Source organism: Rhinatrema bivittatum, chromosome 1 (assembly GCF_901001135.1).
Source record: "Rhinatrema bivittatum chromosome 1, aRhiBiv1.1, whole genome shotgun sequence".
Classification (NCBI taxonomy): domain Eukaryota; kingdom Metazoa; phylum Chordata; class Amphibia; order Gymnophiona; family Rhinatrematidae; genus Rhinatrema; species Rhinatrema bivittatum.
The window spans coordinates 549,581,974-549,603,979 of record NC_042615.1 but is presented as its reverse complement, the minus strand read 5'-3'; the positions used below and the strand labels follow the sequence as shown (position 1 = coordinate 549,603,979).

General features: G+C 42.0%; 1 protein-coding gene across 3 annotated transcripts in view; it reads right to left on the bottom strand.

Annotated features, from left to right (window-relative positions):
* The window catches only part of VPS13A (vacuolar protein sorting 13 homolog A), a 745,426-nt gene that overhangs the window by 386,753 nt on the left and 336,667 nt on the right, over nt 1-22,006 (bottom strand). For all 3 annotated transcript variants that reach the window (XM_029616432.1, XM_029616443.1, XM_029616452.1), the window contains exons 30-32: nt 18,154-18,270; nt 17,967-18,070; nt 5,095-5,262 (exon numbers count right to left, since the gene is read on the bottom strand). In XM_029616432.1, the coding sequence (XP_029472292.1) occupies nt 5,095-5,262; nt 17,967-18,070; nt 18,154-18,270 (389 nt within the window). The remainder of the gene's footprint in view (nt 1-5,094; nt 5,263-17,966; nt 18,071-18,153; nt 18,271-22,006) is intronic.

The following is a 22,006-nucleotide window of genomic DNA, read 5'->3' as shown; positions in this document are numbered from 1 at the left end:
CCCTGGTGGTCCAGCGGGGATCCGGAGCAATCTCCTGCACTTGGGCCATTGGCTGCCAGTAATCAAAATGGCGCCGACGGCTCTTTACTCTTAGTATGTCACAGGGGCAGACCAATGGTACCGGTAGCCCCGTGACATAGTAAGAGCAAAGGGCCGTCAGTGCCATTTTGATTACTGGCAGCCGACTGCCCACGTGCAGGAGATCGCTCTGGACCCCCGCTGGACCACCAGGGACTTTTGGCAGGTCTTGGAGTGGTCAGGAGGGTGGGGGGTTGTAGGTAATTACATTTAAAGGGTTGGGATGGTTTTTTGGGGGGTTTTTTCAGAAAGAGAACAATAAAAGTTTTCTGATCTGGGGAGTGGACCGAAATGGCCCTCCCCAGATCCAGAAACGAAATGGGGACAAAAAACAATGTTTATGCACTCCCCTAATTTGCTCCATAAGACGCACAGTCGCCCGGGAACAGGGACGGTTTAACACACCATTTAAAAATTTTTTTTTTTTAATTTCCCCCCTCTGAATCCTAGGTGCGTCTTATGGTCAGGTGCATCTTATGGAGCGAAAAATATGGTAAGTAAGGCCTGGCTTCCAGAGACAAAAAGCAAGATGATGCTGGATTCCTTGGCTATACATGGGTCTTCTACTAGTGTTGCTACCTCTTGATAAGGGGCAGAGAATGAGTGAGGAAAAAATAATAGAAAGTGGGTAAAGAGAAATATTGGAAAGAAAAACATGAAAGAACAAGGGAATGACCAGCTGTATATCTATGTACTAATACAATGTGGTGTGCATCTATGGAGCGTGCACTTTTCACATGTGATCTTTTATTCTGCTTTTTTGCATTTACAAATTGGCCATCTTGAGATCATAAATATGACCGTGTGCTTTACCTTACAAAGTAAGGGGGGGGGGGCGGGTTTGCAGAATTGATGGTGAATAAGCTGAAGCTAACATGTACCTAAGACAGTAAATAAGTGAGTTCAGGGCTAGAAAAATTCCAGGCACTAGGATATCTGTGTATCTAAATCTCAGAGCCTGCAGCTCAGCAGAAGAGTGATTAGAGGTTGGAGTCTAAGCAGCAAAAGGGAACTGCAGTGAAGGCTGCCACTGAGAAGGGCATGGTCTAGAAGATTTGCAGTGACTACTGCCAGCAGGAAAAAATGTGTGTGGAGGGAGGAGAAGCAGCAGGCAAATCAATCTGACAGTACTTCTTTCAACTGTTAAACTACTCCGGCTTTTCTCCTTCTTCCCCAGTTCCTGCTTCCCCTGTTTTATTGTAACTTGCTTGCTTCTCTCCACTTGTTAATTGTTCAAAGTTATCACTCCCCCTGTTACTTGTAAACCAGCATGATGTGATTGTATCATGAATGCCGGTATAAAAAAAGCTCTAAACAAACAAACAAATAAATAAATAAATAAATAGACAGACTAGGAGACTAACTCCCAACTTATGTGTTACACAATTTTGAAAACATGCAGGCAAGAATGACATCAGAACCAAATTACATTAATCTTTTAGATTCAAATACAATAATTTGAACAAACACAATGGATTGAAGACTCATTTTGGGTGCCTCTACCACGTCCTGCTCTCAGTCCTGATAATCTGTTACCAAAGCAGCATCTTGGCAACAATTTCTACAGTGATTAAGATCTGCAAATTGATGTGTGGAAAGGAATGAGGTCTTGCCCCCTCAGAGGTGCTTTATGCACGGTCACTGATGAAGAGGCTGCAAGGGTAGCCACTTATATTCATAGGGGGTCCATATTCAGCCACTGAGCGACTAAAGTTGGCAGGATACACCTATCCGGTTACTTAACTGGGATATTTAGCAGTGTGTGTATTTTTTTTAAATTTTATTTCTGTGTTTTTGATTGTGTTGTGCACCATTCCGGTCAGCTTGTTGCGTGCATGATATATAAAAGCTGGAAATAAATAAATAAAAATAAATATTTTAAAGATAGCTGGATAGGTGTATCCTAATCAGCTAACTCCGCTCCTCCCAGGAACGCCTATTGCCTGCTCCCGTAATGTCCCCCCAACTTAAGATAACTTATCCGGCTAGAATACAGCCAGTTAAGATTTTGAAAATAGCAGCTTTGTCATTTAGACAGATAACTCTTTAGTTATCCATCTAATTAGCTTTTGAATATCTACCCCATAGGTATTTAGGGCTTACTAGGCACATAAGACTTGAACCAAAGTCAGAACAAGCTTATGTTAGGCCATGCTAGTCCCTTGACATTTAAGCTACAGTTTTTAGCTGACATTTGTATTGTAGATAGTATTGAACAGAATCCAAGGTCAGCTGATCTTGGCCTAAGTTATACTTCTGCCTAGCAATACAATATTGTGCAATGAAAGCGTTAACATAGGATAGAAAATAGGTCATACAATATAGTAAATGCTCATGACAAACATTTGTGTCTCAGAAGGATACTGTTTCAGTCAAGTAGTAAGTGTATTGCAGTTAGCTACTGTGTCTAGATGTAGATGCAGCAGATAAGACCATTATTCTAGTGCCTCCTGGAAAATATCAGCTGTGGTTAACATGTAAGTAAGGCTCCTGCCATGCAAACAGGCTATTTTTGTAACATAGTTGCAACAGATGTCAAGGATGGAGAAAATATTCCCTCGCTCTAAGTCCCAGCATGGGTTTACATACGTAAAGGCTAACAGCTAGCCTGCGTTCAAATGACCATTTCCACATCCCCAACACTCGTCCTGATTACAGTCTAATAATCATCTACACCTGCAAGCTGGACTGGGCTGATATTTTCCTTTGGGTTAAGCAAGCAGTTCCCACTTCAGACCCTCACTTAACCTGCAGTTTTAGTACTCTTATTCACCTATGAGCTACATGATCTGTATGTTCATTAGGCCTTGCACTGTTCCACTATTGTTCTGAAGTTCTATATAAGGGACAGAACTTCGTACCAGCCTCAGATACTTTCAGCTATCTCCTTATACAGGTATTCTGCAGTAACAGCAATAAAGGCTCTATTACTACTGAGTGTGATTCTCATCTCACAACCAGGCAGGGGAAATGGCTCTCTGATGCCAGTCTCAATTGGGTCGGTCAACCACAACAATTGATACAAATACTAGCTGACTGGAAAATGTGGAAGTGAATAGAACAAATTATTGCTTCAACAAACTTATCAAGTACCAGAAATGTGAAAAGTACCTTTATGAAGAATCCTGTTTTCTCAGTAAATAGAACAGTCTAGTGGTTTGGCTAGCTTTTCATACTTCTAGCCCTCACTTAGCTTGTGGATTAAGTAATCCTTTGCCCCTGCAAGTTACGTGATGCCTGTGCTTGATGAAATGTCACTTTTGTTCTCAAACAGCATAAAGAATTCTGGGACCTGTTACTGGGCCAGACTGGCTTTCTGCTCATCTCCTTGTATGATACAAGAATTACTTATAAAGCAAAGTGACTGAGTGTGGTGTCTCTCCCCCACTTGGACAGGGGAACTGCCCAGGGACCAGAACATGCCTCATTGGTTAGATTCCACAATAGTAATCCAATTTCTGCTACATACCCTCCTGCTCTACCACTAGACAAAAGCTTCCTTTTTGAAGTAGTATAGTTACATCTGAAGAGAGGACTATATTGATCCAAAGCTCATGTTCTGCAGCCTAGAGAGTTTCCAGTGTTGATATTTAGACCAGTGTTCCATGGCACTGGTGTGCCTTCAGACCTGATTAGATGTGCCACAGAAAAATTGCCACTGCCTGATGAGGATATCCAGACCAGCAATTGTGCTCTGCTTTCAGCACCTTACAACAAGACCTCAGGGTGGTTTTAAACATGTAGGAACTCCTTTCTGAAACATGTATAATCATGCATGCCTGTTCTTCCTAGCTACAGCATGAGCTATGGAGTGTGGTAATTAATGGGCAACATGCAGAGCATGGATAGCTGGGACCTGATTTGTGCAAAACATTGCACAGAGCACCTCATCTTTTGAGTTCTTCTAGCTTCTGTCTTAACCCCAGAATGAGTAAGATGGGGAGTGTGTGCACTGAGCACTGAATGTGACTCACTTGAGTGTTGAAAGCAGCAGCACTGAAGGAGCTCAGGCAGCCACGTGCTGCAGCAAAGGTAACTAACTTAGCCAGTTCCCCATACCACCCTGACTTCCCCCTTCTCCTGCACTTATACACAGAGGGAGCTAATCTATCATGATGGGTTTATGTGTGTCTTCGCCCCCTCCCCCCCCTGTCTTTACTTCACAACTTGTAAGAGATTGGTGGGGCTTTCAGTGCTTTCCTAGCTCTTCTTTTGGTCATATGAGTCCCTTCCATGTCCACACTGCCTGCTCCATGAAAACTGGTATGCCATACATTTTTTTTATTAATGTAGGTGGCACCTTGGGTGTGAAAAGATTGGGAAACACTGCCGCAAGGGATGGAGTTGGGCTTCATCCATCAAAGAAAACGTGGAGAATGAACAACCCAATCCTAATATTTCCACCCAGGAGGCAATGTCTATACAGTAATACAATGTGAATACCTAGACAACTTCATATTCCAAATCTCCTCAATGAAGGTAAACCATAAATAGGTAACTAATATCACCATGGCCATAACAATGATGTGCCTTGACATGATCCTTGAAGATCAGCCCTACCAGGGTATAATAAATGATAGGACTATTGACTGGAAATCCAATACCATTTTAGTTAGGACTAAAATGTTTGCAAATTATCACCCTAGTATGAAGAAATTTGGTATAAAGTGGATCTATCACTAGATACTGAAACTCACTAAATCAATGGGCAGATACTTTATTTCACAAATCTAAAGGTATATGGTGCTTTCACCAGCTAGGAGAGAGCCAAGTCATCCCATGTGAACTGTGAACTTCTCAACTTCAGAAAATTAATTATACTTAGAATAAAAATATTTCTCTCTTTATGCTTTTTGTAGGATCCTCATATTCATCACCAATCATTTCACTAGTAAAAATAAGGGAATACTGTACAGTGCTTCCAGTTAATACCTTGCCATTCTGACTCCAGAAGCATCACTTATGGATTTTAACATTATTAAGGCAAAAGGTAACTTTTAAATTAGTATAACTTACCAAAATAGATGAAACAAACTTGTTGACAAAAATGACTTGAATGCAACCAACTGTTAAATTGATATGGCTGTCAACTACAGCCATGTCTGTGTAGGAAGCACCCTCTGTAGCATCCACATATGATATCAGTTTAAAACTGAAGACTTCTTTTCCAGTGATATATACAGCCTTAAAAAAAAAAAAAAATAAAAAAAAAAAAGGAAATTGAAATAAAGTTTCATTCCAAATTTAAGGGAAAGTGAACTCACAATCCCCTTTGAAAACTACAAAGTACCCACAGATTTTGCAGATGTGGGTGCAGGTAGATTTTCAATGAAAAATAACATGTAGATTAGCAAATATAATTTACGTGCTTACTTTCAACTCCCACCCAAAACACACCCCAATGAATGCCTCCCCTTAATGCAGTTAAAATAAATGCATTGTGAAACAGTACACATTTACTTCAGTCACTTTGGGGGGGGGGGGGGGCTAATTTTAGACAGCCAATTAACCTGGACAGTTTTGAAAATGGTCTATCTTGCTTCATGTACCAATTTGGATTGTAAGTAGGTACCATCTTTATGTAATAAAGAGTGTAATTCCCAAGGCCATTTTCCCATGTAAAACAGTGCTATACCAATGGAAATGGACTTTTACAAAACTGCAAACCCAATATGCATTTAAAACTAGGCACGTAAGGCCTATATGTGAATACTTCCACCTACAATGGGCAGAGGTACTTCCAGGGGCAAAGTTGGGGAGGGGTTTGCTTTTATGCATATATTTCTGTATTTTCATAAAGTTTGTATGTTCAGGTAGCTTTTGTGGAATAATTTTCAAACAAAAAATACACGTACATTCCCTTTGAAAATGTGTGTAACACACTCCACAAATAAGTCTGAACTGATTCAAAATTCAATCCCATATCACTCTGGACTAGCTATCTTCATCACCATTAGTATGTTTCCACCTTTAATGACAAGGGGCCATTGACACCTTATAGATTAACCAATTTATTGAGACATGAGCTTTCAAGGACAGTGTCCACTTCATCAGAAAGCTCATGCCTCAATAAATTGGTTAGTCTACAAGGTGCCACCTGCCTCTTGTCATTTTTCCTGCACCAGATAATCATGGCTCTTCCTATGACGATCTGATCCACCTTTCTGTTTTACAACTATTTTTTTCACTTTATCAAATATATATTAATACTGTAGAAAATGAGAGTTAGAAGAATCTCAGTCACATAAAATGTGGCACCTATGCTCAGGAAATGAGCTTCTGGTAGCAGCCATGCAGCAGGAAGCTGGGCACAGACAAAAGATCAGTTGCCATCACCAGCTGGGCTGGAAAGAAGCCAGTCCAGCTGAGGAAGTAGCTGCCATCAGTGGCTGGGCAAGAAAGGAGTTGGGCCCATATGGGAGGGGAGACCCGGACCCCCAAATTACCTTCTGTCATTAGCCACTGAAGAAGAGAGGCTGTAAGAAAAGGGTAGAAAGGCTGGGGGTGGGGGGCAAAAATTGTCAATGAAAAAGCAAAATAAGTAGAAAACAAAACAAAGGGAAAACCTTAAAAAAAAAAAAAAGAAAGAAAAAGCTATACACTTTTTTTCCCCTGGCTCTGAAAAATATGGGCTAGTTTCCATGTTTTCCAAAAATCTTTAGAACTCCTAGAGCTAGTGATTATAAAATGACACTGATCCCTGTGATTTATACATGTGAGCCTGACTTACTAAACATTTTTTTTTTTGGTAGATACAGAAAGCAGAGTTGCTTACTTGTAACACATAGATGACATCATCAGATGAAGCTCACCAATGAAGTCTGACTTGAGCATGCCCTATTGGGCATGTGAAGTATGTTATTCCTCCGTGCATCTATGTGGGGCTTCTTTAGTCTATAATTTAGCTCAGATTTGGAGAACTAAGGGCAGTTGGGGCATTGTTTGTGGGGGCTGCCATCCTGCTGTCCTTGGAGAAGTCTGCTTCTTCCGATGACAAGCAGACTGGCAGTCCTCACAGATAGAGAGTCCCTAGCAACAGACTACCCCAAATCAAAATGGGGAATCCAAAACAGTGCCAACGAACAGAAACTGATTTTAGTGTTAACCAACCAGATTTGTATTTTCTGAAGATTTTTTTTTAATTTGGTTTAAATAGGTATAGCCTGGAAGCAAAACAGGCCTGAGGGGCAGAGAGGGGGGTGGAGTTGAGTTCTACAACTCAAATAGACCCCCTCAGGAAAACTGGCCAAGCCTACTGTCGTAGCAGGAGTCCCTGTCCAAGCAATAGTGTCCAAGCAATAGTGTGATGTTAATGTGTAGAAGGAACTCCATGTCACGGTTCTGCAGATCTCCATGGAGGCTGATCTTGAGTCGGCTACTAATGCTGCCATGGTTCTGGCACTATGAGCCTTGACATGACCCAACAGATTTAGGCTTGTCTGGTAATAAAAGAACTTGATGCAATCTGCTACCCAATTCAAAAGGGCATGTTTAGCAAAGGCAATTGCAGGATTGCTGGAGTCAAAAAGAACTCCAAAAAGCTAGATGGACTTTCTAAGGACTTCAGTTTGCTCAAAATAGAAGGCCAAGGCTCTCTTGCAGTCTAAACTATGTAGCACATATTCACCTTTGTGGACATGAGACCCTTGAAATAACTGTTGGAAGTTGGTCGGTTAAGGTGGAAGTCAGACAGTACTTTAGACAGGAATTTAGGATGCATGCACAGAACCTTCCTACTAAGAAAAAATGTAGACTAAAGTGCCCAAGTCACCAGGGCCTGAAGCTCACTGACTTTGGGTGCCAAAGTGACCACCACAAAAATATAACCTTCCAAATCAGGTACTTTAGGTCATAGAAAAGCATGTCAGGTATCATAAATCCAGTCCATCCGTATCAGAAGTATTGACACCGAGGGATCTAGGAGCTGCACCAACCACTGGCAGTGCATTAATATCAAGAGGGTATCAATCCCACCTCAACAACTATCAGAGAAGACCAGGAAGACAGGCCAATGTCGGCTTCTCCACCTAAAATGAGCAAAGGGTTCTGCATCACAGAGCTCGACAACATGCATCAATCAAACGCCAAGAAGTATCAGCATCGGTCTCCAGAAGCAGGAACCTTCTGGTGACAGCTTCGAATCCCCCCTCCCAAGTATTCCCGTGGTGAGACCACCTCATTTTCCATGCTTTCCTGGGAATCACATCAGTATCTGAGGATCCAGATCTCATCCACCGATACCATCTTTGGTGTCCCAAGACATACCTCTCCTCCTGCCTTCCAGGTCATGTTGGCATCAACAATTTTTGAGGAGAAACTAAATAGAAAGATCCAGAAGACCCTGGGTCATAAGATGCAGAGTATCAGCGAATGGATAAGATGTTCCCACTTTGGTACATGCAGCTGTTATGTACCGCCTTTCCTTACATTTTGCTGCTTTCAATGTTGTATGTAAGTGCAGTTATATGATAGTACAGTGTGGGTATGTCAGAAAGCATACAGGCATCTATGGTTACTCCATGTATTGGCATATACAGTGGCTATAAAGCTTATACCCTTTTCCCTTATTTACTTTCCTCCTCCATATTGTTGATTGACCTGGTTCTGGAAGCAAATTTCTTGTAATTGTATATTTGCTTTTATTTTTCCTTATATGGTTTTCATGTTTCTGTACACAAAAAGTTTTGTATGCTTTCTATATTTTTTTTTAATTTAATAAAAATAAAGTTTAAAAAAAAATTTACACCTTTTCAAAAATGTTCTTTGTTGCTTTATAACCTGTAAGTAAAGCGCATTAAACCAGTTTTTGTTCCATGCATCCACATATCCTACCCCACAACTGCCAAGTGAAAAATATATTCCAGAATTCCTTAGAAAATACCTGAAATTAAGACATGAACTAGCTTGGTTGGATAAGTACCTACTTCCCTTGCACTTCTGTTGCAATCCTAAATAAAGCTCTGGTGTAACCAATCACCTTCATAAGCCCATACCAAAGTGAATCGGCCTCACTTGTGTTAATCTGTACTGATTCACATGCTGACAGGATACATTCATCAGTTACTTTTGGTTCTCTCTGCTGGTCCATTTCAAAGCAAAGACCCAAGCATCAGGCCAAGGAAATGTCAAAAGAACTCCAGGACAAAAATTGTGTAAAGTTACAGATCCAGGGATGGGTATAAAAGAATTGCAGTCTTGAATATCCCTTGGAGCAGTGGTTCTCAACCAGTGTGTTGCGGCTCCCGGTATTCCACTGCCCCGCTTGTGCTTCCCTTCTCCCCAGGGGTGGGGCTGAAGAATGGAGAGATGCTGTGCGCCACCACTGGAGGCCAGGCTGGCGGGGCCGAAGAATGAAGAGACGCTGTGTGCGCTGCCGGCGGCTGAAGAGCAGAGAGACCTGCGCGCTGACGCCAGCGGGGCCGAAGAATGAAGAGACGCTTTGTGCCGACGCCAGCCAAAGAATGAAGAGATGCTGCGCGCCACCAGCGGCGGCTGAAGAGTGGAAACACCTCCGCGCCGATGCCGGCGGGGCCGAAGGAGGAAGAGATGGTGTGCGGCGCCAGCGGCGGCTGGAGAGACCTGCGCGCCGATGCCGGCGGTGCTGAAGGAGGAAGAGACGCTGCGTGCCGCCGGCAGCGGCTGAAGAGTGAAGAGACCTGCTCGCCGACGCTGGCGGGGCCGAAGGAGGAAGAGACGCTGTGTGCCGCCGGCGGCAGCTGAAGAGTGGAAAGACCTGCGCGCCACCGCCGGCAGGGCCGAAGAACGAAGAGACGCTGTGCGCCGCTGGCGGCTGATGAGTGGAGAGACCCTGCGCACCGCGGGAGTCAGGCCAGAGGCGGCTGAGAAGTGGAGGCCAGGCTTATTGGGCCAAACAATGAGAAGAGGCTTCATGTGAGCTTGTGTGTGTGTGGTTGAATGGGTGCCTGGGTGCATGAGTGAGAACTTCTGTGCCTGTGGTAGAATGGGTGCCTGGGTGCATGAGTGAGAGCTTGTGTGTGTGTGTGTGTGTGTGTGTGTGTGTGTGGTAGAATGGGTGACTGGGTGCATGTGTGAGAGCTTGTGTGCCTGTGGTAGAATGGGTGCCTGAGTGGCAGCTGTGTGTGTGTGTGTTAGAATGGGTGCCTGAGTGCGTGAGTGGCAGCTTTGTGTGTGTATATGTGTGTGTGTGTTAGAATGGGTGCCTGGGTGCGTGAGTGGCAGCTTTGTGTGTGTGTGTGTGTGTGTGTGTGTGTGTTGGTGTTGGAATGCATGCTTGGGTGCATGAGTGAAAGCTTGTGTGCCTGTGGTAGAATGGGTGCCTGGGTGGTGAGTGGCAGCTTTGTGTGTGTGTGTGTGTGTGTGTGTGTGTGTGTGTGTGTGTGTGTGTGTTAGAATGGGTGTCTGGGTGCGTGAGTGGCAGCTTTGTGTGTGTGTGTGTGTTGGAATGCATGCTTGGGTGCATGAGTGAAAGCTTGTGTGCCTGTGGTAGAATGGGTGCCTGGGTGGTGAGTGGCAGCTTTGTGTGTGTGTGGTAGAATGGGTGCCTGAGTGAGAGCTTGTGTGTGTGTGGTACAATGGGTGCATGAGTGGCAGTGTTTGTGGTTGTAAGTGACAGAGTATGTGTGAGATTGCATGAAAGTGACAGAGCATGTGTGTGATTGAGAGAGTCTGGTCAGGGAGGTGACTGGTGTGTGTGTGTGTGTGTGTGTGTGTGTGTGTGTGTGTGTGTGTGTGAGGAAGAGATACTAGTTAGGGAAGTTACTAGTCTGTGTGAGACAGAGACTGGTTGTGACTGGTTGTGGGCCCTAAGGAAGAGGACTTAGTTTCAGCAGCCACTGCTGCTTCTGGTGAGTGCTATTGGTCTGCAAGGGAAAGGAGTAGGAGAGTTGATGGAGAGGGTAAGTAAAGGCAGCTTTTTAAGTTTATTTTTCTTGATTGACTGCCATTTTAATTATTGGGTATTATGTGATGTGTCTGCTGTTTTGAAATATTTTGATATTTAGACAATTTTTATTAATTTTTATGAGTTTGTAATTGTTGGATGTTATTCTGTTCATCAGCTGTTTTGTAACATTTATTAGTATAGTTTTACAATTATTTCTAAGTGGGTATCTATCTATAGCAGCTTGGCTTGCTCTGTTTTCCCAATAGGAGGTGTATTAGTGTTTAGGGCCTGGTTAAATATTTGTAGTGGTAAATTACTGTCTTTTCATAAGGAGGGGTATTGTGCTTGTCAGTAAAGAGAGTTTGTTTTGCTTTTACTGAGTTGTCATCAGATCCAGAATATCTTTTTTTGTATCGTGAGCTGTACGGGTAATGCCCTAGTTCTGCTCTGCACCCATTTTTGGGGGTCGATGTGGTTCCTGAGGATGCAGAATGTATATTTACATTTTGTCCCATGACGGTCACATGTTCAGTGTGTCACGCACTTGAGAACCATCTGTCAGGTGTGTCCCGGCCGAAAAAAGGTTGAGAACCAATGCCATGGAGCATGGTCAAGATGATTAAGATGATGAAACCATGACCCTGCCTCATTCAGGCTATCCCTCCAAACTGGATGACCAAAGAAAAAGTAGCCTGATCAGGGAGGCAACCAAGAAACCAGTGGAAACTATGAAAGAGCTACAAAAGATTGGTCAAAGTATGCATGTCACAACAATATTCCAAACATCACAAATCTGACCTAGATAGTAGTGTGGTTGGAAGAAAGCCATTACTCAAGAAATCCCACCTTGAATCTCATTTAAGTATGGAAAGAACACTCAGCAGATACCGTAGCTATGTAGCAAAAGGTTTTGTAGTCTGACAAAACTAAAATACAACTTTTTGGCCTGAATGCAAAGCATTGCCTTTGGTGCAAACTCAACACAGTACATCACATGGAGAACACCATCCCTACTGTGCTGCTGCATCATGTTATCGGGATGTTTCTCATCTGCAAGGACTGGGGCACTTATCAGAACAGAAGGGAAAGTGAATAAAGCACAAAAAACTCCTTGAGGAAAATCTGCAGCCTTCTGTAAGAAAGCTGAATTAAGATGGAAGTTCACCCTTCAAGCATGACAATCCCCCCTAAAACACACAGTTTGAATTATATTGGAGCTGCTAAGGAACGAAAAGTTAAATGTCCTGGAGTGGCCCAGTCAGAGTACAGACCTCAATCCAATCCAAAATCTATAGCATACCTTGAAGATTGTTGTCTAAATATTGACAAATCTAGGTATACAAAGTTGATGGAGAACGATTCCCAAAGATTCACAGCTGAAATTGCTACAAAAGGCGTTTCCACCAAGTACTGACTTGGGGAGGGGAGGGGAGGGGAGGGGGATTTATTCAACTGGATTTCAGTATTTTTGGATATATATATACTATGTCACTTAAAATATTTTTGACTCTGAAAGTTATGGAGTATGGTGTGCTCATAAATGGAAAAATATCCAAATTTAAATGCAAGCAAATCTGATGCACTGATATAAATAAAATGTGAGAAATATTCAAGGGGATGTAGACTTTCTATAGCACTGTAATTAGCAGGAAGATCAAGGCAAGCTACTTTTAAAAAAACAAGTGCGAAGATTTCTGGTGGAGACTGATGTTCTTTCTTTAAAATCTCATTCCTGCTACTAATTTGTATTTTATTCCAATGGAATGTGATAGACTAAAAAGAAAACAAGGAGGCACAAGCCAGCTTCCATTTTCTTCCTTGGGAGGAAAATACAGTTTGATGTTCACTCTATTCACAACATAATTCAATTTTTTTTTCTTTTTTCCATAACTTCACAGACAGCAATCCAATAAAAGGGAGAAATAACTCATATGTAGAAAACACTGAATGAGCTACATATCAAACAGCAGCTATCAGCTACAAACAAATATAATCACAATGGAGCTCCTTGCCAATAGATAAGCAAATTCTGAACAAAATCTTTAGAAAAATGACAAACTAAATATATAAACACACAAATATTCATCACTAAATACTGCATACTGAAAAAAATTCACAGACATAAACAGATTTTATTAATGAATAATATGAAGTTTTTCATCCCATAGAAAATAATGGGATCTATGCAGCAAAAAACAAAAGCTATAAAAGCTATTACCCACTCTAAGCAGAAATAGATTCAGGATTGAAAGGCATTTAAATGCCATGCAAGTGTATGGGTGATTAATTTTTGGTGGGCTAGGTTAGGGGCAGAAGGCAATAGTGCATAGTCTAAGGTGGCTGCACCTCCTGTGCAGTTCTAAAATGTGGGGTTTTGTTTTTTTTTGTTTTTTTACTAGCCATGCCAAATTATTTGCTAGCTCCAAACAGCTCATAATTTTTTCTTTCACACAGTAGTCATGCAAATCTAATGTTTGGCTACCGTTTGCCAAGTGGAAGCCCACGCAGACGGGGGTGAATTGAGTCCTGCAAATATAAAATGTGATCATTTAGGTTTGGAGGGACAGCAGAAAGGAAGCCAAAATGGAGGCAAATGGATAACAGTAACAAAGAGAAAATGTAGGAATAAATAAGTATTAGGATGCAGTTGACAGCAAGCGCAGGAAGTGACACATGAAGAGGATTTGATTTATTCTATTTAAGTTATTTATAGAAACAGCAAATGACACATGGGCTGAACATTTCTGAATTACAGAAAGAAGCTATAGTGGCCTCGGCTACCAAAAGCTACCGCCAGTGAGAAATCATGCTTTCCATCTATGGACATTAAAATCCCAATACACATCATTTTTCTAATCTATAGATCCAAGCAACAGCCATGGTGACTTCAGTGGCACACCTAAATGCCATCTCTACTAAGACATCTGCAAAGGTGCGACTTGATCATCTGTGTACACCTTCATATCCTATTACTGTCTGGAAAATGTGTTAAGAATTGATAGTTTTGGACAACCCAGTCCACTGGTGGGACTGGGTTGTTAAGCATCCCACTGTACAACCCCTCAAGCTTGGGACTCCCCATATCTCATGGCTAATTCAGCCCTGTTTGTATTGGGAAAAGTTTGCTTACCTGTAAACAGAATTCTCCATAGACAGCAAGATGAATTAGCCATGCTTATTTTCCATCCACCTTCCTGGAGAATCATCTACCTTGCTAAAGCTTGTTAAGCTCTGAAATTAACTAAGGGGCTCATGAGGCAGCATGCACATGGGAACCACCATGCATGCTCAGTAAAGTTTTTACTGAGCTTGGATAGATTTGGCACCATCGGATGAAGTCACCTCACGTTTTATGGCTAATTTACATTGCTGTTTACAGGTATGCAAACCTGCTATTTCATGGACCGCTCCCTATTCCAAGTGCTATCTGAAAGGGTAAAAAAACATTTCTATTTATGCCTTCCACCCCACTCATAACTTTATTAATCTTTATCGTAACTCCTTATAGTCATCTCTTCTCAAAGTTGAAAAGCCCTAACCTGTTTAGCATTTTTTCATAATGGAACTGCTCCATCCCCTCTCTCAATATTGTTGCCCTTCTCTGTACCTTTTCTACTTCTGCTATATCTTTGTTGAGATTGGGCAACCAGAACTGCACATAATACTCAAGATGAAGTCACATCGTAGATTTATACAGAGGCATTATGCTATTCACAGTTTTATTCTCCAATCCTTACCATATAATCTCTAACACTCTACTTGCTTTTTTGACTGTCATCGCAAACTGAGCTAAGGATTTCACCATATTGTCCACAATGACTCCAAGATCTTTCTTCTGGTGGTTATTCATAATGCAAAGTCCAACAGTGTGTGCCTATAGTTAAAAATCTTTTTTTCCTATGTGGATAATTTTGAACTTGGCCACATTAAATTCATCTGCCATTTAGATGCCAAGTTTCATAGTTTTACAAGGTTTTTCTGTAGTTAGAACATAAGAAGTTGCCATACTGGGTCAGACCGAGGATCCATCAAGCCCAGCATCCTGTTTCCAACAGTGGCCAATCCAGGAAAAAGTACCTGGCAAATCCCAAATAGTAAATAAACCCCATGCTACTAATGCCGGCAATAAGTAGTGGCTATTCCCTAAGTCAATTTGATTAATAGCATTTTATGGACGTCTCCAGGAACTTATCCAAGCATTTTTTAAACCCATCTATGCTAATTGCCTTAACCACATCCTCTGGCAATGAATTCCAGAGCTTAACTGTGCACTGAATGAAAAATAATTTTCTCCAATTTGTTTTAAATGTATTACTTGTTTACTGCATGCAGTACTCCCCTAGTCCTTGTATTACCTGAAAAAGTAAGTAACAGATTCACATTTACCAGTTTTATTCCTCTCATGAGTTTACAGACCTCTTTCATATCCCACCTCAAGTCTTTTCTCCAAGCTGAACAGCCCTAACTTCTTTAGCCTTTCCATCCCCGTTATCATTTTGGTCACCTCTCTCTGTACATTTTCCAGTGCAAATATATGTTTTTTGAGATACGGTGACTAGAATTGTACACAGTACAATCTCACCATGGAGCGATACAGAAGTATTATGAAATTCTCCATTTTATTCACCATTCCATTCCTTCCATTCTGTTTGCTGCAGCACACTGAGCTGCCTGTGTTAACTACTTTCAATATTTATATGTCATCTACAAATCTGACCACTTCACTCATTGCTCCCTTTTCCAGATCAATAATGATTAAGTTAAATGCTGGTCCCAGTACAGATTCCCTCACTCTCTAGCTGTAACGTAAAAGTCATGAGTAAAAATTGTGCTCTGAAGTTCAAACAATTTTGTAACCAAAAAAAAAAAAAAAAAGTAACATGCAAATGCATCATGAGTTTAACAAAGTGCAAAAACCAAAAAGTGTGTACAAAAAAATAAATAGTACATACAAATCATATTTAATGTGCACAAATCATAGTTTATATAAACGGTTTTGCAAGCATAAACCATAGTTTATACGCGCTATGTTCAGAAAACGATTTCTGTGCACAAAATATGATTTAGGAGCACAAGTTGTATTCCTAGAAGTCATGCACATATAATGAGTTAGAAGCAGAAGTTGGCACATAAAAGTTGTGCACACAAAACACACATTTATGGGACGATACAGTAAAAAATGCGGGAGAGCAGGCGCTCCGTGTTGAGCGCCCACTCCCCTGACGCGTGCCCAGGCACCTCTCCTGAGCGCACAATTCTGTATTTAAATGAGGTGGCGTGCTAATGAGGAGGTGTGTCCCTAGCACCTCTGTATTAGCAGTAGAAGTGGTTGTCAGCGGGTCAGACAACTGATGCTCTATTTTACTGGCATCGGTTCTCGAACCCGCTGACAGCCATGGGTTAGGAAAATGGATGCCGGTAAAATTGAGCGTCTGTTTTTCTAACCCGCTGACTGGCGGACAGATTTTTTTTTTCCTTTTTTTTTTTTTTTTTTTTAAGCTTTGGTTCCTCCGACTTAATATCGCTAGGATATTAAGTCTGAGGGTGTACAGAATTTTCTGCTTTTCTGTACACTTTACCAGGTTATTAATTTCTGAGAGTAAAATGTGCAGATTGGCCACACATTTTACTTTCAGTATCCCGGCGATTAACTAATATCCTCATCAACATGCATTTGCATGCGATGAGCGCTATTAGTTTTTGGGGGGTTTGACCGCACGTTTTTGATGTGCTAAACCCCTTACAGTATAAGGAGTAATAGACGCACGTCGAAAACATGCGGCCAATTGCAGGGTAAACGATGCGCTCAGTCGAACGCGCCTTACTGTATCAGCCTGTTAATGTATATAAATACTGAGTACAGGATCAGATACCACAAACTCAGTCACCAAAGACTCACTTTTCTCAGACTCCACTTTTGCCCAGGAGTTAAATTTCCTGCATTGTGAAAACACGAGTAAAGTTTATGCACCTCTGTATTACAGAGTAATAGCTAATGCCTCGATTAACACATAGTGCTGCTCTGTGTGCACATTTTTACTCACAGTTGTACGCATATTTTGTGTGCATAAAACTCCTTGCTACATCAGGAGTACAGTTCTACACACAAAAATGTGCACAGAACCATGCACCGACTTGCTCACATAGCTTAGCACACCTTATTACTTCAGAGCCTCTATTGGTAAAACTGATCATTTAGTTTTACTCTTGTTTTCTATCTTTTAACGGGTTACCAATATATGGTAAGATCACCCCCCCTAACCCATGACTTTTTTGTTTTCTGAGGAGTCTCTCATGAGGAACTTTATCAAATGCCTTGTGAAAATCCAAAAATAATATACCAACCAGCTCAAAGTTACATGCTTATTCACACCTTTAAAGAATTCTAATAGATTAGTAAGGCACAACCTCCCATTCTTAAATCCCGGCTTGCTTTTTCCCAGTAAGATGTTCTTAGCAATAGCTTATATTATTTTACCAAGCACCAATGTCAGACTTTCCAGTTACTAGGGTCACCTCTAGAGCCTTTTTGAAAACTGGTGTTATATTTGCTATCCTCCAGTCCTCAGGTAGAGGCAGATTTCAATGATAGATTACAAATTAGCCAGTGGTATCGCTGGCCATTGGGATGTGGCCATGGGAGTGAAGACAAAGATAATTAGTCAGACTGGATGGACCAATTATTCTTTTTCTGTTGTCATCTCCTATTAATTATCCATATCTTAAAATTATAAAGGAATAGCACACAAATACACACACATGCATATATACCTATTCAAACAAGTTCTTATTTGCTATATTTCATTAAAAAGACTCATTGCAGACTTTTTTTTTTTTTTTTTAAATGGAAGAAGATTTGGTGCAAATTCAAATTGGTCTACAAGCAACAGTTTCAGAAAAGGAACCCACCTCAGAAGAGAAGTGAATGCAAGAGGGGGCCCCCCCCAACCGGAACTGCAAGGGCTGCTTGGCAGAATTTGTGCCACTAGAAAACAGCAATAATTTACTACACAAAGAAACATACCTTCTTGTATAAAGCTGCTTCATCAGAATCCACCATAACAATATTCTTTAATTTTGCAAAAACTTCAGTTGCTCTTTTCCTCATGATCACTTGAGAATCAAGACCTTAAAAAAAAAAACCCAATGATGTCAGGGGATAATTGCCATACTTGATAGTCATTTTAAGTTTAAAATGCCTTTTCTCTTACCTTCAATGCTAATTTCTGAAATTCTGCGTTTCTGTTCCCGAATAAAAATGCGTAAACAGGACAAGTCTGCACACACGTGAAGGTTTATGATATCTTCAAACTTCGACTTTTTGGGTGCTGCAGGAAGTGTCAGAGCAAAGAAACATATGGTATGTCTAATGACTAAAACAACATAGTACCATCAACAATATACTATGGACCTGATTCACTAACGTCATTTTTAAAAGGAGCACGCGTGCGCCCATAAACACGCTTATTGGGCATGCAAGCAAAAATACGCTTAATTTTATACTGTGTGCAAGTACACAGTTATCATTTAAAATATCCCTACCAAGCATACGTATGGAGCCTTCTCATGCATGCTCACATGAGTAAGTGACAGCAAGCGAGAGCGCGAGACTCTGTTAGAGAAACTAGAGAAACAATCTGACACTCTATACAGCTCAGTAGGTTTGGGGGGGGGGGGGGGGGGGGGGAGAAGGCCAGAGTTACATTGGTCTGCCTAAGGCGGAAGAGTCTGTAAAAAAGCAAGCCTTCCCAGATTCCGTTTGAATAACAACTACATCCTCTAAGGGACTTCACAATATAATGTAAATATTTATTCCTTAACTGATCATTTTTCTTGCTCCAATTCTTTCCCACAGTTAGACTTTACCCTGTTCTAATGTAACTTTATGACCTTCGCACTTGTTAATGTTCTGTTATTTGACTCACTCCCCCTGTTATATGTAAACCAGCATGATGTGATTTTTAATCACGAATGCTGGTATAGAAAAACTTTAAATAAATAAATAAATAAATAAATAAATAAATAAATAAAACAAACTATGTACCACTACTACCCAAAACCCACCCTGAGTTGAAGTTGCCCCTCTTACAGTGGGAGATACAGAGCGCTTCAGACTGTCTCTCTAACAGAGGCCGGCTCTCTCTTTCTCCCTCCCTTCCTCCCCCCGGTGTTCAGGATCACTCTGGCCCAAAATCTCCAGACTTGCGCATCATCAGGACCAGTAATAAAGTTATGCAAGTTACACGGTACGCGTTGCCATGTTTAGTCTTGCAAAATTCAGGGGTTACGTGTGTAAGCCTTGACTCCATCCTGGAACGCCCATGCCTCACCCCCTTTTCTACAACTTTATTCTTGACACACATATATCCTGGCTTCTTAAAATTTGAGTTGCTCGCAGGTGGCCCACATATGCATGTAATGGGCCTTTTTTGCACAAGCAATGCTTTTAAAATCTACCTTTAAGCACTTTCTCAGACAAAAAATAAGAGAAAAGCCTTAATGAATCTGGCCCTATGTCTATTAATTTATTTATTTAGCTCCATTTTAGTACATTTCTACCAGCAGAGCCCAGAGCAGGTTATAAAACCTCATAACAAAATAAAAAAAATATACAAAAACCCTGAAGTGCCAAAAAAAATACCCAGGGGCACTCAGATCAGAGGCTCTAAAAGCTAAACTGGGGCAGCATACAATGAAAATAGCTGAAGAAAAGCATTTTGTGCTATTTTCAAGAAAAATGCATCTGTTTGGAATCAGACAGACAAAAACAGATCGAGGGAGGCCTCATCTAATAAGGACATGGGACGACGGACTGACCCTAGAGAGGTGCTCACCCCAAACCTACCACCAGAGGTTCAGAAGCAGGTGGAAGGGGATTGTCTGAATCCTCCTTCCCTGACCTTCCCACAAGGTTGAAGAGTAGGCCAGACTGTGGCTATAAAGAACTGCCCAACGGGAGGAGGGAGACAGAAGCACCAGCATCAGGCTGGCCAGCAAATCTGGAAGTAGCAGAAGAAGCATGGTACAGAACTCCTGCCACATCAGCACTGCTCCACCGGCTCTCTCGACTTCATGTTGGTATGGGACCCCCGCCCCCTCACCCACCCCCCCCAAGGATGGCCTTGGTTGGATGTTATGCACATTCTCAGTTTGAGCATTAAGAGACTGAGAAAGTGCTCAGTCCTCAGGCTGCATTCGATGCCACCCATACGTTAGGACTGTGACCCTTGATTGTCCTTGGAGAAACAGCTCAATAATAAAGTACTCCTCACTCAGTGAATACATATCCAAAATACTGCAGAAGTTTACATTTAGAACAGAAAATTGGTTCTTACTTGCTAATTTTCGTTCTGTAGTACCAGAGATCAGTCCAGACTCCTGGGTTTTGCCTCCCTGTCAGCAGACAGAATCAGAGAAAGTTCTACTGACACTGCTGCATAACCTAGTGTGCCTCATGCAGTCGCTCAGTATTGACCTGTACCCAAGCCAAGACGGTAACACTAAAAAACTAACAGCAAACTCACCCAACGAACAGGAAGATGGTGACTCTCAACCAATTGGAAACTCCATCCCAGAAAGCAAAAACAAACAAACAGAATGGAAAACCACTAAACTATATTACATACAAACCATCAGAACGAGCGGCCAACTCTCCCACCCTCATTGGGCGGGTCTTTGGATTGATCGGTGATACTAGGATGTACCTAAGCACCTCTAAACTGGCTGAGACCTGGAGAGTCCCACTTGCAGAATACTCTCACCAAAGACTATGGAGCCCCAATGTCCAAGCAATAGTACCTGGTGAAAGTGTGCAGTGACTCTCAAATAGCCACCCTGCAAATCTCCTGTTGCGATACCTGCTGAGCCTCGGCCCAAGAGGTCGCCTGAGAACATATCGAGTAAGCCCTCAAACTCTCAGGCATCAGACAGCCATTAGATACGTTGAACCAATCTCCTTAAGCAGACGCACAATGATAGCCTTAGCCGACGTGCCATGGTAAACTTAGAAGCTGACACCCCTACTTTGGACCATTCCACAGAACAAGAGATGATCTGATCTACAAAACTTATTAGCAATATTCAGATACCTCCCCATTGAGTGCCTCAAGTCCAAGAGCCTCAGTTCTCTTTTATGATGCATGAAGAATCCATATCTGGAAAGGCTGAACGTTCCACAATATGATTAAGATGGAACGCCAAAATTACCATAGGCAGAAAACAGGGTATAGTGTACAATGTCACCCCCAATTCTGAAATCTGCAGAAACACATCTCAACAATTATGCTAGGAGCTCCAAAATCCTCCGAGCCGAACAAATAGCCACCAGAAAAGACCACCGTAAGAGTTAAAGGTTGCCCTTTCTGAGTGGTTCAAATGGAGCCACACACACATTCCTCTAAGCATCAGATTAAAGTTCCAAGAGAGACAAATCTTTTGCACTGGAGGACACAAATTCTTTGCTTTCCGAAGAAAAACACAACACACCCAGATGTGCGGACAGATGATATCACCACACTGTACCCAGAAGACAGTCCAAGGCTGCTATTTGCACTCTCAGAGAGTTAAAGGCCAGATCCTTGACCAAACCCTCCTGCAGAAAAGTAAAAAAAATGCAAAACTGTAAACTGAATAGGCTGTATTCTGTGAATGGTGTAGCAAAAACCAAAGATCCTCCAATACCTCACATACACTAAGGGGTAGATTTTAAAATGTTACACGCACGCGTCCATGTGCACGCGCTACCCGGCACACACGTTCTAAAATGCCGGGTTGGCACGCACAAGGGGGAGGGTACAGATCTGCAATTACGTGCGGCGATGCATCGGGGCCGTCCCCAGTTCCCTCCCAGTTCACTCCAATTAAGGAGCGGACTGAGAGGGAACTTCCCAACCCACTAGTCTAACCTCCCTTCCCCTATCCTGCCCTCCCTCTATCCCTATCCTAAATACCCCCAATTTTATCTTACCATTTGCTCCTGCTTCTGAGCAGGAGCAAGTTGCGTGCACTAGCACCCTGCCAGCACGCGATTTCCTGGCACAACGGCAAATAGCCGCTGTGCCGGCC